The 19,751-nt window shown below is 28.9% G+C and overlaps 1 protein-coding gene across 1 annotated transcript in view; it reads right to left on the bottom strand.

Moving 5' to 3' along the window:
• Positions 1 to 19,751, bottom strand: part of LOC112596232 (inhibin beta chain-like) — a 69,140-nt gene that overhangs the window by 25,661 nt on the left and 23,728 nt on the right. Inside the window, exon 2 of the mRNA XM_025341735.1 lies at positions 18,244 to 18,750. Within this exon, the coding sequence (XP_025197520.1) occupies positions 18,244 to 18,750 (507 nt within the window). The remainder of the gene's footprint in view (positions 1 to 18,243; positions 18,751 to 19,751) is intronic.

Here is a 19,751-nt window from a genome sequence, read left to right as displayed (position 1 = left end):
CCAATAAAATAATATTTTTATTTGTTATTAGTTACTTAATTTTTTATTATATCTGATAAAATATTTCAAATATTTCTATTATAAATTAAACCATATTAAAAAGATAATGTTACACTGGTAAAAAGTAAAAATACATATTTTATATCAAAATTAACTGAAACCTAAAGCCTAACACGTGAGAAAAAAAACCTAAATAGATATTGAAACAAACGAAAGGAAAATTCATACTTAAACAAATCGATTTCATTTCATTAAATTACTGATTTAATAAAGTGGTCCAAATGTTATAAACTCTGTTCAAAATATTCAACGTACGAGTATACTATACATTTTAACATTTATAACGAATAAATAATGCGTATTATAGGACACATTAAATATAATTTTGTACGAATGTATTTACGTAAAATAAAAAAAAACGTAATTTCATTATATTTCGCAATCTGCTGCGAGTATCTAATGTGATATTTTATGTACCTATACTATAAAATTAAATATGTCTGACAGTTGTTGTTTCACTATATAATCACGTGAAACCGTGAAAGATAAAACATTTTTTTTTTTTTTTTTTTACCTAGAATTTGAAAACGTATCACTATATTAGTGGTAACTGAATAAAAATAGAGAGAGAAATCGTACCTCGTAGTCTTTATACGGTCGTAATGATCGCGTATAATATTTTAATCGGATGGCAATGATTATTTTTACGTTGCCATTAATATTGTTTTATCAATATGTACGTGCGGAGACGCGTATAATAGGTACGTAGAGACACGACGTCTCAGCACAAAATATAATAATATATAATATAACAGTACGTACACATAACACTGGGTAGTATAATGGTGCGCATACACATAATACGATATTATAGACAGGCTTATCGGTTTAGGTTACTTTTTCGCGATACTTCGATACTTCAGTCACTGTAGCACAGACACGTCACATATTACATCGCTGTGACCGTTTACAGCCCTGTGGAGAACGTTTTCAGACCAACCGCCCCTGCACGGCTCCCCCCCCCCCCTCACACGGATATCGTTGTACACGCGCGTGTATATATGTATAATGTATATATTAATATGTACCTATATATATATAATAATAATAATAATAATGCACATAATATGCATTGCGCAATGTGTGCGAGTGTATGAGGATAGTGTGGGTGTATGTGCGTGTATGTGAGAGCGCTATAAAAAGGACGACGGACAAGTGGCCTAAGTCGTGCGAGTGTGTCTGCAGTGTGCGTGCGTCTGCGAGGTCTCAGACACGATCGATGGCAAGTGGCTCCAGTGAAAATCCCTTTCCGCCGAGTGCCCCACTTTCCCAGTCGTCGCGGCTCCACCGCCCTCCTGCGACCCATCTCCTTGGCCGCCGCGCCGCCACCGTAGCCGCCAACGTCCCGTCTCCCGTCACTCACCTCCCCCCCCCACCCCACTACAACACCGTAACACCCCACCACGGCACGCAAAACATTTTCATTCCAATCGCTTATCTTTCCCGCCTTTCTGTGCTCAACGACGGCCGACTTCGTCCGCCGCCGCCGCCGCCACTACTACATTATACGCGCTACTCCTACACACACACACATACATGCATATATATAGCAATATACATATTATATACTACCACCCCTATACGCGCGTCTCTCCAGTCTCGTGTGCTCATATTATATCGTTTCATCCTTCGTTCACGGATACGTCCTCACTCTTCGCTATATCATCGCACTGTCAAAAAAAAAAAAAAAACTCTTATTATAAAATACACATAAAAAGTTTTTCTTATTTTTTTGACAATCAGCCGCTTTGCGTTAACTCTATACGAATACAGTAATGAGCGGCGTACTCTCCACCAATACAAAACCGAAGGTCATCGTCACCGCCGTTGTCACCACGCGTGTTTGTTTATTTTCGAAAAACACGAGATAAGTGCTCTTACAGCCTAGAGTTGAAACCAAGGGATATGTAACTATGTAAGTATTGCGTCCCTTTCCTCGCGGCCAAAGTACAGGTTCCCGTGTACATCAAAATTCTTCGATGCAATTTTTATCAACGATATTTTGATAAAACTTTATAAACAAATAAACATTCAGAGTCACCAACAGAATTATAGTATGGATTTTTAAATTATAATTTTCCTGCTTAACATGAATCAAAAATCCACAAAGACAATTAATGATTCATTATCAATCTTCTAGTCAAACAATATTAGTATTTATATCAAAACAGAGAAAATTCCGTTAATATCGATAAATTTCAATTTAAATTCAAACAGGAAATTACAACCGTATTAAATACTAAACTTTTATGATATTGTTATGATGATAAATAACTATTTTTTCATAAGTTATCTATTTTAATAGATTTAAGAAAAAAAATCCACGTAATTACTTATAATCTTAAAGCACATTTTATAATACTATCAACTGTAATCAATGATTTCTGAAGTTTCAGACTCATAACATTTTTTTTTTCAATTCTTACAATAATTTCTTCACCACTAAAATGCTTATTGCTTCCTCCCTTGATATTGTGATCTGGCTACGAATCTTCTACAACATTTGCGTTGTACGTCGTCGGCAGCTATATAGTCATAAAATATTATTGTGTTACTGTTCATAATAATGAGTCGACGACAAAATCTAAGTGTAATATCACACACATTATAATGATACACTCGTGCATACATCACCATCGTTGTATTAATATTGCAATGACATTTGACGCCTCGACGGTGTGCGTTGAAAAACGTGTCTAGATTTACCATAAAACCAATAATTATCGATTAGGTTTTGGATGTGTTATTTTATGCACGCTAGAAAACGTGGAAAATATATTATATAGGCCATTAAATGTACTGCGAACGACGAGAGGAGGCATCGGCGGCGAGTGAAACATATACGTATATATATATATATATATATATATGTATATATTTATATATAAATATAGGTTTGCCGTATAAAACTAATGTGAATCCATTAAATCGTTTGGGTCCGCGTATTTTATGTGTTCCCCGAGTTAATCAATATATACAGTATACATTCTATTACGTACATATATATATATATATCGTGAACGTAGTTCAGTTGTACATGTGTGTGTGTGTGTGTGTGTATGTGTCCGTGTGTGCCTGATGCAGAGGGAGGACCACATCGTCAGACTCGTCTTCATTATCGCCACCGCCGTCTCTTTCTTTATCGTTTATAATACAACGTAATGTCTATATTTTCCATACAACTTTCTTGACACTATTATACTAACGTCCAACACTAACATAAACTTTAGTCACGACATTTTCGTAGTCCATTTCGGCGTGCAGTGATCGCGAACAACTTCTGTAGATATATACTTCGATAATACGATAATATTATTACTACGTTATGCGAATAATAATAATCCAAAAATTATCGTAAAAATTAAATTGGTAGTTAATGCAATATCACACATACTACACACGCAAATAATATAATATTTTTATCGTAGTATATGTTCACGTCTGTCTGTCGTTCTATTCTTCATATTTTAATAAAAATATATGTTCACTATATATACCAAATCGCTTTTATAGAATGTATAGATATAACATAATATTCAAAATTAATTATCCAACACTTTGCACCTGGCATATTCGGTCACTTGACTATTATTGTTTTGGGGTTATTTCAAGCTACCGTATTCGTACTACCATTATTGTTAACCACAGAGGAGTTAAAAAAATAGCAGAGTCAATTAAATACAACGGACATTCATGGAATGAATTTGAGTTTTGACTAGAATATGTTGTTTCTGGAAACCACAAGGAACAGTTATAGAAAGATTTCTACTGTTAAATTAATTTAAAATATTATTTTTTTGTTTATGTATCATATATATTACTTAAATACTAACAAATAAAAATATTTAAACATTTGAAATCGGATGAAACATTTTGAATAACCTTGTGTTATATTAACAATAAGACCATAACGCATTATTTATATGTTGGTTAGACGGTTTTAATTTGATTAAATACGACGTCATTGCAACGGCGCTTGTAGTAGACTACAAAAAATATAGGTGTACTATAATATAAATATAAACATTTATATAGGTACGCGGCAGACTATATTATTATATTCAAATGAGTACACACTACGGCGGTCGCGCGGGTGGGTGAGATTGTCGTACAGTCAGCGACGCGTAGACTGGTCCAGCACACATTATACGTGTTTTAAATGAGACGTCAACGGTAGTGTCGCTAAACATACTTATATGTAATACTTGTAACACCTAGTGGCTTTGAATAAACAATATTTTTTCGCACGAAACGTTAAAAAAATTATTATTTGCATCCTGAAAAAAAAATAACGTGGTATTTTATACATAATTTATCAATTATTATTTATTCGGTTCGTTTTTTTTTTTTTTTTGACTATCATCAAACTAAATACTACAATAATCATATAATAGGAACTTTTTTATAAATATAAGATATTTTTAGTACGATAATAAATTTCTGTCGTAAAATGTAAAACAAATGATTTTCTATAAAAAAAAGACCTTATTATTATTAATATTATAAGTAATTTAAGACAAACCCTGTTGAATAGTTAATAAAAAAAGTATTCATATATAGGCAGTATCATATTTTAAATTTTAACTTTATTATATAAAGATAATTAGACCTAGAAGAAAGCTGGAATTAATTATAAACTTAAAAATTAGCTAAATTACTCAATGTTGCCCGTGAAAAAAATTGTCACTTATTTACTTGATGACTAAAAACGAAATGTGTTTTGAAACACGGTGGCACACGTGTAGTAATGTGGTATATCAAGGTGCAAGGACGCACATCGTTAATTAAGTAGTTTTATAAAATATTATCAATTTTAACTTCTAATTAAGGAGTTTAAAACAATCATAAGTTTTACATAGATATAAATAGATTACACAATATCAACCAGAATAATTCATCTTTATATTTCTATTCTCTAGCAGCAAAATTATTGAATATTATTATCAACTTACTATAGCTTTTAGACCTATCCCTCCTCTTAATTTGACTATGCTGCAAAATCTGTTCCTATTTGACGTCTTCTAACTATAAATTACTTATCTCAAAATTACCTTCATAGGTCGAAATTACGTTTTTAGTGAGTGGGTGAATGAGTGAACCTTTAGCTCAATATATATATATATAGGTACAGCGTAGTATACATTTTTTTAGTTCAAAGGTATTTTATAAAATATAATACAAAACTTGTAAAGTTCTCAAGGAATTTTAAATTATGTATTAAATTATTGAATGAAACAATTCATTTGGTTTTTTTCAATGATAATTACAGATAGCAATATGTTGATAAATATTTTAGATCTTCTAATCTTGTATGTGTTTTAAAAATAAATGTTAAACAACAGCGAAAATATGTGTTACTTTTATATAAAATCTAACATTATCATTATTATAATTATTATGTATCAATATTAATAATTTTGGGTTAAGTAATATCACAAAAATTTAATCATAATTTTAGCAATATTATACTTGTATAAATACAATAATATAGATAATAGATAAAATACTGATATTATAATAGTTAAAACCATTGAATGATCAATTTATTAGTAAACATCATTAACTTATATTATTAAATTAATAACTTATTATAAAAGATTAACTCATTTAATAATCGACTTTCAGTATTGAATATTTTTTTAATCGATTTTAAAGGAGTTGGGTACAATAGTTACGAAATCAGTATAACTTTAAACCAACAGTTATATACATACGCACAATACAGTTAAATTAACAATTTACTTTGATAGTGAAAATCTATATCATTGCCCACAACGTTTCATCGAAATCTAAGTAAGTTTCAGTATACTTAAATTTAAGTGCACTTCAAAAAAAGTATGTGATTATAACAAAAACCAGCCGACGTGTGACGATTATTATTATTATTATTGTTATTGCTGTTGCCGACTGCAGCGTTTGTGTTAAATATGAAATAATAAAACATAATGGGCTCGACAGAATACGTTCAGTATGAACAACCCATTGGAAACCGCAAACCGCGTGGTGTGCGCGTGTGAGACGAGAAAAATCTTTAGCTTCATACACGGCCGTTAAAATTCCTCGCGTCATACGGCATTATTGCTGCGTGGGCGCCGCCGCGCACCGTCGAAAGAGGAGTACTATACACACGCGTCTTACTGTATATTATAAATGTGTGTTTGTGTGTGAGTAGATGGTATACCTTTTAAGTCGCTTGCAGACAAACAATATACTTATACACTACAGTGGCGTCATTTTATGTACAATAAAAATATGGAAAAAAAATAATAATAATAAATTGTAATGTATAAAACGAAAACAGGTTCTAAAATACCGTTCGTATTGCATGAGAGGCTAGACGGACTTTATGGAGAATGACTCATTATATGTATATTATATATATTTACGAGTACACGACGTATAGGTACGCACATGTCTATGCTTGACTTTTCTTTTCTTTTTTTTTAATATACCGTTTATATGCAATATGCACTATAATATAATGCTCGACACAAATTATATATTTGTACTTATACATAATAATATAATATATGAGATGACAACGCGTATTTTAATAAATATTGTAATATGTCTGCACGCGGGTCTGTACTCGTTTTATGAATTGCGCACTAAATGTTGAGCGTAGGTACAACGGGTCATCTATGAGCATAGTGAATTTCTATAGTGCCTTGGCACAACAACGACAGTGATGATTTAGTATAACTAATTAGTAATTTTAGTAACCAAAAAAAAAAAGGATCTTATTAATTTTATGTAACCTGATATGCATTTAATTTTTATAACAAGAAACCTATATCATAATTATTCACATAATTTAATTTAATAAAACTTGATACTAATTGAGACTTAAAAGTATTCGTTTTAACAAATAAATTATACATAGGTAGGTATAACGTTGCATGTTACGTATAAATTGACAGTTTTTTTTTCTAGTCAATTATTACATTTAAAATTTAGCTTTATCATTTTTTTTTTTTTTAATAATATTGAAAAACAAAATTTGAGAATAATAAAATATTTTTTGACAATAAATACACCATAAATCTATTTAAGATATTGCACGAAATTTGACAACATTTTCAAAAGTAAAATGGGTAAATAAAAAAAATATATATATATATCATTAATACATTCAATATCCCTCACACTAACAATTAATATCAACCATCAAAAAGGTGAAGTTGAATAGAAAAAATAACAATTGACTGTAATATATCGGAAGTTTTTCGTTTAGGACAACTTGAGTTGTGTGGTTAAATTTTAACTGGAAAAACGAGTTAAGGTTTTTGTGAAATTAAAACGTATTTTTGGACGCTATTTGAAAATTCTACTTAAAATTTAGTAACTCCACTATTGAAAAAATAGAGACAATAAAACATTTGTGAAAGTTTATATTTGTGTCTAAGATAAAATAAAACTATATCTATAAATACTTATATTTTAAGAAATTAAATAAATAAAACAATATAAAGGCTATGAATAAATATTAAATTAAATTAAAAATGTGTACTATTAACATAACTCATAATGAAAAGTATATGTAAACGTATATGTAATACAAATATAATATTTTGTTATTATTAAAATGTAAATTTGTTTACATAGCTGAGATAATAAAGCGTATCATTACTTAGGATAATAATAAAATTATGTAAATTAGTTAATCTTTTATATTAAATTGTTAACTTATTATAGATGATTCTGCAGGCAGTAGAAGTTTTTAAGAACACGATGTTTATTCTTCACTTGAACTGTATTCAAATTTCTAAACTTAATACAATCTTAATAATTAAATAGATAGCTAGCCTCTAGAGTTAAAGGTATACTTCATTTTAACTAATAAACTGATATATTTTTGTTAACTACAGATAACACTAAAGGTATTACAATAAAATGAGATCAACCGTTAATATATATTGCAACAGTACTTGTAACATCACTTTAAAATTATGAATTTTATTATCTCGTAATTAAAATTAAATTTAAATATAATTAATATTCAATTAATGTATTTGTTTTTTATTGTTGTATTTATATTATAGTATTAAAATATACTTTGTGTAAATTATTGTTATATAATATTATTATCGCATGAGAAGATATAAGTAAGTATATTCTTTGCTATAACAATTATTTCATGGTTTGATTTATTTAAAAAAAAAAAAAATAAATAATAAATAAAAGTAGTAACCACTTACAAATAAAATAAGAACAATTCAGAAAATTAAAACATTCCTGTACTTACAAAAGCTAATAATAATTTACGCGATAAATTAGTAGTTAAAAGTATTTAACAAAAAAATAAAAGGTTAAACTAAGTTCTATAATAATAAACCATCAGAGATTCAACTTTTTGAGTTGAATTCAAAGTATGATATGTAATATTGATTATAGAATATGTGTATATATATATATATATATATGTATATATGCCTAAGCGCTGTCCGCAATAAAACAGCGCAGTAAACAATATAACACATTATTTATTGTTTATAATAATATTATATATGTTATACAAAAATTTAATATTTAAATGCAGTTATCTAGTTAAATATGAATATAGCACTAAAAATAATTTCAAAATGTTTTATTTATTTTTCAAAATTAAACCCTTATTGAAGGAAAAATCAAATTAATTAGAATTATTTATACTTTACTCATTCTATACCTACGTCGTTAACTCACATAAGGACATAAAATAATTTGGGTGATAAGCGTTTGTAAATTTTAATTTTAATAGTATTAAAAAAGTACGAAATTTCTTTTATATATCCTTAGCAACGAACAGATAAAAATATTTATAACCCGGATCAACTGCAGAAAAAGAAACATTAGATTAATGCTATAGAATACAGACGAAAAACATTTATAATGTAAGTTTTTAAGTAAAGCTAAAATCTGCTATGTATGCACTGTGCAGTTAGATGTATTATTTTACGCGGTATAAGAAATCGATAGAGAATAAACAACTAAGAGTTATTAATACTTAGAAAACTGCGATGAAATTATAAAATAATTACAATTTTTATAGCAGTTTCCGAGAAACCCCTCTAATTATGTTCCATTATAAGTACAATTATTTATTTGCTGTTACCAGTGTTCTCAATGTATTTTTTATGATAAAACCTTAATATAACACATTTGAAATAGTTTTTGTATATTAAACTTTATATATAATTATTAAAGGTACATGGTGCTTAGGTAATATAACATTGCTTATATTTTTTTTAAGTCTATCATGTGCGTGTATGTTTTATTTTTCTATATATTTTATATTTAAACATAACTGAAAAATCTCAAGCAAACGAGAGTTTTATAATTTAATAATAAATTAATGGGTCAAAAGAAAACCCTTTAGTAGAGAAATAGAGTAATTTATGAGTATATATTCGTAAAGTATAAATCATACTTTAATTTAATAGAAAGGTGGATAAGTGGGTACCGTTCTACAAAATATAAGTACAGTAGGTATCGAGTGGGTCACTGTAAAAGTTGTGTTAAATTTGAACTTCGGATGATAATATATCAGTGTATATACAAAAAACGGTTCTGAGCAAAGACAATCTATTAACCTATTACCACTAAGTACATTTTATGATTACATATTTTGTGATATTGATATTAAATAAAATAATTTATTTTTTTATTAGTATTACGATAAGTTGATTTAATTTTTGCTTACTGTATTTATTATGCGGTGTATAAAACTATTAAGATTTTCAAGAAAAGTACTGGGAATTTTTACTTTTGACAAAATAAGCCAAAATAATTTTATATAATCATACATACGTATTCACATATCTAAATATCGGTTTATCACTGAACTCGCCGTTTTTTTAAATTTATAAATTCAAAAATACTTAATGACTATTTCGGGGATGAAACTCTAAAAAATCGTATTTCCCAGCTGCAGTTATTTTTATACACACATGACATGTACATGATATAATAATATTTATATGCTCGTCCTTGAATCACAAATAGTTAAGTGACTTTTTAGAATTTACCCGACGAGGATAAAGGAATAACCTTTTCATGTATTGTGTGTCACAACATAAAAATCATATTAAAAACCCGACGTGTTTTATTCGGCCACCTTGCATATTATATAATAATTTCAATATCGTATGACATATGCAATCGAAATATTATTTTTAAAACGTAAAATATAATATAATATATTATAATAATATGTATCTGTCACGGGGGATCCGACAAAAGCTACTATATTATTAAGTACACTATGGAACAACATACACGGTTCACGGGTTATATAATATAATATAATAAATATTATAATAATAAGTAATAGGTAACGAAAACGACGCGTGGCGGCGGCGGTCGTCCCACACTTTCTACATGTATACATTATGCTCGTAAGTATCTTCATCATCGTGACAAAAACTTCTCCATCAGTCGAACAACTGCGCCTGCATATTGTTATTATACTTAATTATTATTGTTGTTGTTATTGTTATCAAGAACTACGGGATGATGATTATAAACGGTGAAAAAACCCGACAGCGGGTAATAATATCGTTATTATACTATTATAACAATACGACAACCTGAGACGTAGATTATGTATACGTCTTAACGTCTCAGATTCACCTATGTAATATTATTAATAATGTGCACCTGCAACACTCGCCTTGAATAATTAACGACTTTCGTAAATCTGTATTAGATGTTACATTATGAATATCAAACTGATTAGATATTTTCACTAAGCTCAAAACATTATGTCCGTATACTGCACAGCCACTGTCCACTTACTTAAACTGGTGATTTATATTATCTTTAACACGATATTCAAAAAAAAACTATTTTTTTTTCAGTTGATTTTTGATATATATATATATATTTTAAATGATTTTTAACCATTACTAAATAGTTTTAATATAGGTACACATATGAGTATTATGTATCACTACTTTATTTTCATAAAAATTATATTAAGTTTAAATAGTCTTTAACTATCATTTGCAATTTTTAATTTAATATATTCATAATTATCATTATCATTCTGAAATATAATGTATGAAGGTTAGGTCAGGTACTAGTATTGCATTATGAAAGAACAGTTTAAACTTTATTAATTACTATAAAAGGTATTTAAAATTATTCGAACATTTTAAATTGTATAAATGGAAAAGTGCCGAAATATCTCCAGAGGAATTCTATTTATCTTAATATTAAAATCTCTAAATGCTTATAAAATATAATAACTAATAAACTATACGAGTATTGGTTAAACTTTATGTATAGACGTTTTCAGTCGAATATTCTGCATGAAAGAATTAAAATCAAATCATATAAAATGAACAAAAATCGTAGTGTTGCATTATTTCTGTTTATAAAATAAAAATAAAAACTATTAATTATTAAACATATTTTATACTCGTATTTTCAAATTACCTATATAAAAATATTGTTTTTGCAAACGCATCAGCCGGTTGAGAAAATGAGTGGCTTTATTACCTCAATTATTTAGTAATGAACATTAATACATACACATTTGAAATAAACGCAGATACATAATAATTTCCAGCATATGGTCTGGTCCGTGGTATGTATATTGTATACCTATGCCCATATTTTTCTTCCGCTTGGTTTGGCATCTACGTTGTGTATCGTAGAACTGCTGCACGTATGTAATAGTCGTATCGAAATTCCGTGTTATACATTATAGGGCGCCGGTGGATATTAATATATATTATTATGGTAATGAAGTATATCATAATATTTATTACAATATGTGTTAGTTTGGCTGCCGAGTGCCGATGCGCTGCTGTGAGCCTCTTTGGCGTGAGTGGCGTACGTTGAAAACTCTCACGGTCACCTTAGATGGACGGTCATAATATTATACATGCCAACATATAGCTATACTACACGCACACACACACAGATATACATACTTAGGTTTACAAACACTATACAACGGATGTATACCTGCATTAGCAAATATATTTATTATAAAATGTCCCAATTAGTTACATACTTAGATGTTATATGATATTGAAAAGAAGACTAAAAAATAATAACTTAAAAAAATAATAATAATAATAACCACATTTATGAGACGGCGTTATAGATTATATTATGCAATAATAAATACATGGGCGTGAACCAGTATCTATAAATTACCGACATAACGATCTGGATCTAGGGTTTCTCTACTAATATAATAAAATATATAATATAAACGAGTTCAAAGGAGGCTGCGGCGGCATGATATAGGTATTTTTGCCCCGAGCCGTTACCCCCCTCCGCGCGTGCCGTCACCGACACTACGCGTACTGGACCGTGGACCTTGCGATGCGTATGCATTTAAATAAAATCATTTTAAATCAACAGTCTGTCAAGATATAGTACCGTATCATTATTAATAAATATTAATATTATAATATTCTCGGCGGCTGCAGCAGTCGCGCGCCACCGTTCCCGCGTGCCATTGCGGAGTTCCTAATAAATAATGTGTAACAGAGCATACCATTATAGGCACTTATCACGGGTATATTGCAAAGAAATTACCTCCCCCGACTGGAAAAATAAGAAATCAACCAGATTGAAAAAATTTCTCCTGTAAATAAACCACGAGATAAATCGAACCTGATATTGTGACAGATAATTCACACTTAACACACACGGCATACGCAGAACTGGTCATAAATTATAAGCCGTTATACATTTTTCTTAAAATCGCAACATTTAAAATAGTTATACTTTCCTTAATTTTTCTTTTTTGAGTTATAAAAACATGTTTCCATATAGATAGGTATAGATACATTTTATACTTAGGTAAATAAACTTTTATCCATATAGATAAAAATATAGTTATATCTACCTGAATAAAATCAATCAATATGAGATAAAATATAAACATGATATGATTAAAATATACTGTTCGTATGTACATTTATAAACATTGGCGATGCGACTAGAAACGTATTTGTAAATAATTTCACTGAGTGACCATTGTAGTAAATACAAACAGATTCCTACGACATGTGGAATGGGTACATACCTGATACACGTGTACCAAAAGCTGCCACCAACCACGGGCCCTTAAGCAATAATTAATTGAAATATCGTTTGCAAGAATAATATTTCATACTATACATTAGAATATATAGATGCGAGTATGAACCCGGCGGCATGATGGCAGCGACGTTTTCACTTCTCTCGCGCACCTGGCAAGACGCAATATATATCGTTTGCCAACGTCAAATTCAACTAGCGGTTACCAAAGGGAAATTGTTTTTAATTAAAATATTTTTAAATTTATTTTATTTTATTTATTTATTTTTTTTTTTTTTTTTTGCCAATAACGTGTGAGCGGTAATTTAACCGCCATTGTAGTTAAAATGGGTACGCAGTTGTCCATTCGAAATCTTGATTCTTGCAATAGAATTTCGAACAAAGCTGTGCCGAAATTATTTACACGCATCTAGCTATTTATTTTATTGACTGCATACAATATAGAGTTCTCATAGTATTGACTGCCATTTAATATACGGAAATATTCTATGACTTTTATAATGTTGTACATATAGTTCATTTGTTCAGTACCTGTATATATGTCATAATATTTTGGTTGATAATTATATATGCATTAACTAATTTTGTTTATTAATAGGTTCAATACTTTTCTATGTGGTCATAAAAGTTATATAATATCTCCCAGTCAACCACAATTTTCATGAATTTTGTATTATTTGTATTTTTTTTATTCGGTTTGATTTTTTTGAGAAGCCGTACATTCAAATTGGTTTTAAAAAAATGTTATAATTATTTAATTTTTAATTTTGCATTAAAAAAGTATTTAAAGATACGAAAACGACTTTTTATTTGAATTTAGTGTTGTGGGTATGGTGGGTATATGAAGCTCAGGATGATGTATTAAAAAAAAAAAAAAAAAAAAACAGTCAATTTTTTTTTGGTGATCAGAATAAAATAGAAGTTTCAACAAAAAGATATCGGCGTTCTAATACAAAATGTATTAAAAAAATAATAATTTTTATTTATTTATCCAATTTAATTTTTCTGTAACACTTAACTTTTTGTTAAAAATAAAATAAATTATTCCTTGTTATTTAAATGACTTATGAATCATGTACATCATACACTTATACTTTGGGCTTCAACCTGTAGTGCAAATAAATAATAAATAAACGCCCATATTTCTTACAGTATGGGGAAAAAATTAAAGGCCCTTATACACGATTCCTTATTAAATTATTTTCGTCATTTTATCTATGTAAAGAATTTTCTGATTTTGAACTTGGTGACGATTTCAAAATTAAAGTTTTATTGTAAAATAAAATATCGAACCACAAACTGTAGCTTATACATATATACAAAGCTTCATTGAAAGATAGTTCAGGTACATTAAGCAACACGTTGAACCAATACTTGTGGTATTCCTATAATATATTTATTAACGACCTATGATATATTTATATGTATAAACTTATAATTCGAGAATATCATTTCAGAATTTTGCATAAAATACAAATACCTATAGCTTGGCCATAATCGACCTCTTGAATCACTCTAAGTTACTTTAAAAATAAAAACTTTTAGATTTAAAAACTGTTATTAAACATTATGAAATTGTAATAATTAATAGCTTTTTTTTACAAATGAAAATGAGTAGTATTATATTAATTAAAAATAATTAAGCGTAATAAAATGCGGGAAACAATTTAAAATAGGTAGTAAATATTATCTGATACTTAAAAACTTCGATACATAATTTTATATACAGCTCAGATAATTAAAAAATAATCACTTTTATCGTCATAATTGTTTAAAACCATCACAATATTATTATTATTTTAATGTATACAACATTCCAACGTACATGATAAATAATAATCAATGCATATTATTTAAATACTAATCTCAGAGTAACTAAATTAAGTGCTCATACTGGAGAACATCCATAATTGCTTACATGGTTATCTGCAAATATTATGTTTCCTATAGATATCTATGTTACGTTTTGCTCTGTAAATTTTTACTCCCTACCGTTATATTTTTTTTCTATAATCCAGGAAACCGATTTATCCACATTTTGATCTTGCCGTAATACTTCTGTTTATATTGTTAAATAAATATATCGTGTGTCTAATAACCAACGGGTTTTAAACCGTCGTTGTCGATAAATAAAGGTAGATATATTACATGGCATGCGATAGATGTTTGTGAATATTCACTGAAACGATCATTAAAAAAAAAGTATAATTTTGTTTTAAAAATATCTCAAGTTAATTTGTGTAGGTGTGTTTATACGCCATGTAAATATGTACGTGTAATCTCGCTGACAGAACTTAGTATAGTTTCAGTTTTATTTCTTGAACTATATAAATAGGTACATTATGTTATCACTAAAACATTAATCTTTATACATAAATGTCTTGATGTCAATTTACAAAATTGTTTTTTACAATAATAATCAATTAACACCAGTGTGTTTATTAATTTTCAATCAATTATATAAGTGGATTATATTGTATTTACTGATTACTATGATAGCATTGATGGTAATTGGATATATATGTGTAAAATTATTCATGCGATAAATCTCAAATCAAAATACTCGCTCCACTTCAATCCTTGTCAATAATTATCTTGTAAACAGATTGAAATTATATATTATTTTTAAAACCGTTATTAAAGTTCATATAAATTATCATGAATATTTCATAATATAGCAGCAAGCCGATCATGTATTAATATCATAAATCATAATATGATACATTATATATACTCGTATTATAATCGTATGCCATCAAATATAAAATAGTTGTAGCAGACAAATTGTTGTAAGTTAAATTATTTGCATATGTTGATGGTGAAAATTTGCTAAGCAAACTGTGTTCGTTCAAATTGTATAGATTCATTATATTACGTATTAAACAATAATTGCTCGCTATTCATCGTGTCATTGTGTACTGGTAGGCTGCCGCACATCGATCCATCATCACTCTATATTATGTTATAGACATTGTTTTATCACGTACCTTAGGCAGGCTGTGTAACTCGCACGAGTTAACGATAAAACGCAAATCCTACAGAAGGGCAAAATATAATTTATACATACATTTATATACGCTCCGATTGTTTTTACTATTTGTTCAATGAAAACTTTTCCATTTTGATGTTTATTACGTACTATAAACATCTCTAGAATGCTCACGAGTCATGATAATATTCTCAGAATCATTTTCTGTAGATGGAAAAATGCCTAAACACTCATTTCTATATAATATCTTTTCGTCAATATAATAATATGCAAAATGACGTTATTCGTGACATTTGCAAATAACAGCGTCATCTATTTTATATCATTCAATGATTTTTACATTTTTTACAAATATGAAAAAATCACAAATTCAATTTTTATACAAAAAGTTCTGAGAACTTCAATGTTTCAATTTAAAAATTGATTTTTATTTAAAAAGTTTAAGCAACTACTATAATGTCAACACAACGTAAAATGATAAAAAAAAACTTCTACATTTTTTTAAATTTAATCCAAAAGTGTTAACAATTGCGTAATTTATAACGTCGTAAAAGTGGAGGCCAGTATAATATAATATTATTTTGACTTTCACCCAGGAATTCTCAAATTTTCTACTTCACATAGTAGGAATGGGTACACCTACCCATTTATTGTATGATTTATGCTTATAAACGAATATATGCATAAATGTAGAATAAAACCATAATTTATGCATTATCGTTAGTATTTAACTTTTTCAATAAAATTCTTGTATTTATAATTTATTTATGTGACCGATGTAGAGATTTGCTTTATTTTAATATACATACATATGTAGTTAAAAATGTTTGATGTTTAGATACATTAGTTATGTTATAAATTATGCAATAATTTCCATAATTGTATACTTTAAATTGTGTTCTAAAAAAAATTTTACTTGTGAAGTAAATATTGATTTGTTGCATAAACTATACGTTTTACAGAACATTTTGTTAGACGAATATTGTCCACATAATAATATGTATAGATTGAAAATATAATGCAAGTGAAAAGTACTATACTATCCTTGGTTTTAAAATAAGTAATTGAGAATTAAATGAAACGAAAGACTTATGTAGAGTAATTTGTCTATAATAATGTGTAACACTATTCAACCAAAAATACTGTTATTTTTCTCAAACTTGTTCCGTCTAACCTGACCCATTTTTAAATTAAATCAAAACTAGCTTAGAAATATTTCTACTAAAGTCAAAGTTAAATTAATTTTAGTAAATACTAAATATACAGAATGCATAGCGGAATTACACGTATGAGTTATCGTCCTGACGTAAAATAGTGGTATTTCAAAATGCTATTGAAACAATTGTTATATTTTTTCTAAAGTCATTGGCTCGTGATATCTAGCTAATGCGTTGCACCTAATAGGTATTCATTTATTTTCATATTTTTTTTTTTCGATCAGGTGATTTTTACTCTTCGATGAACATACCTGCTACCTGTACATTATAATATTACTATGCACGGGTCGCAGGCCAGAAGCCAATGACTTGTATGGCCAGGGGGCTATGCTATTACATGGTGTTTCGAATAAATCAAATTGAAGAAAATACAATAAAAATAAACTATTATTATTATTATTACTCTACTAAGCAGGCGCTTAAAATGTAAAACATAGTGTAATTATTATTAAAATACAAGCGCGACAAACGGAAAACGGTGTGCATATACAATTACCGTATGAACTGGTTGAACGCATAATTATTTTTTTTATTTGATATTGTTGTTATTATTATTATTATTATTATTATTATTTTTTTATTATGAGGATATTTACAATTTTTATGCGTCTACCGACATATTAACGAGTTCGAAGACATCTAAACGACGTGATTTAAGAACGAGTAGATGCAGTTAACTATATTTACATGCAACTAATACACGCGTATAATGCAGCTATTGCAGCCACATACTATTTTCTTGAATAATATAGTCGTCCAGGAGAAATGCTTTGACCCTACGGCTCGAGAGTGCTACATTTTTATGCGTTGGGATTCGGTTCGGTGTTTACAGTATTGTAATACACAGACAGTATAAAGGCGCGTGGACGATAAATGCCTAATTACGACTGTTATACGTAATTTTAAAATATTATACACACGTTTTGAGGCACTCACCTGGTTCCGCGAATCCAATTATCTCTCTGGTGCGGCCGTAAAAATCGTCCGGCTCCGAATCGGCGTCTCTGGTAGTCGGTAACCGTGTGCTCGGTGGCAGTGTATTTCCGGTTCCGGCGGCGGCGACATCCGAGTCAGCGGCAGTGAGTCCGGACAGCGGTTCGACGGCCAGCGCCTCCACGAGGAACCTCGTCGATCGCGCCTTGGTAATATTTGGTTTTGCGGTCATGCCCAGCTTTGACAGTATTTGTTCTTTGATCGCTTCTATCCGCTGTTTGTCTAGGCTAGACCTAGCGGCGCTGTCGTAGTGCCGGCGGCCGCGCGGACGGTGCTTCCGCCGATGGTGGTGCCGGTTGATACCGGAAGTCGCAGACGACGATGATGACGACGACGACGAAGACGACGATGACGACGATGAAGACGATACTGACGAAGACGGCGGTAACGGCAGTGCGCCAGACGCTCGTTTGCACCATGGACAGTATTGTCGCCTGCCACCTGATGTGCCTTAAATAAAAAAATAAAAAAATCAACATTACTGATATTATATTATATTCGTATATAGTGATAAACAAGAAAAAAATCTCTCCTGTTATATTTTTCAAACGGCGCCTCTAAAATATCTTTAAGTGAAACATTTTTTTTTTTTTGCAAAAATGCAATTAAAGGTACTATAAAAAAATTGAATTACTATTTTACGTCTGAATCCTATGAACTATATACTTGAATTCTCGGCTACAATCTATGTTTAAAAATTCATCTAGAACTTTATCCTCGCAGTTTAGTAAATATTGACTGGTAGTGAGGAGTGAAAAAGAGCAAATTTCGGTTTTCAATACATAAAATAATGCATTTATTTTTTTTATAATTCCAGTTTGTTTTGATTATTTCTACAATCATTGTTTATTGTATTTTAAATAATTTTATGGCATCTATTCATAATAACTGTTTTGTTAATTATTTATTCAAATAAGTCTTATGGAAAGAAGTTTTGCAATTTTATTTTAGTTATTCATTAATTTGAATAGCTTTATATTATTAGTTGTAGATAATCTTATGAATGCACAATATTCTCTATCATATTCCTACAAATTAAAGGTTACTATATAACCAATACTAAGATTAATATTTTGATAAAACAAAAAAACCCTAAAATTAATAGTTAACATAAAATTATAATAATTAAAATCATGCTTAATTTAATAAAACATAATAAATATATAACTACTAGTTCATAAAATCATAAATGCTATGGAGTACACATGCTGTATAGTGTAAGTAAACTTGCATACCAGTTAAATAGAGACCAATGATTCCGAAAATTATTCTGACCAATAAATACTATAAACTGTGTCACGGAAATTCTATACTCACTCAACTACTTGGTAATTAAATAGCTTAAAACTTAATAGTAATATTTATAACTTTAAGCTATACAAACAATGGAAATCAAAAATAAGAAAAATATTTAAAAGCATAGTAATGTCAACATTTAAACCACCAATTTA

This window comes from Melanaphis sacchari, unplaced genomic scaffold, assembly GCF_002803265.2.
Source record: "Melanaphis sacchari strain LSU unplaced genomic scaffold, SCAv2.0 Contig310_pilon_pilon, whole genome shotgun sequence".
NCBI lineage: Eukaryota > Metazoa > Arthropoda > Insecta > Hemiptera > Aphididae > Melanaphis > Melanaphis sacchari.
The sequence above is the reverse complement of the archived record's forward strand: the minus strand, read 5'-3'. Positions and strand labels throughout refer to the sequence as shown.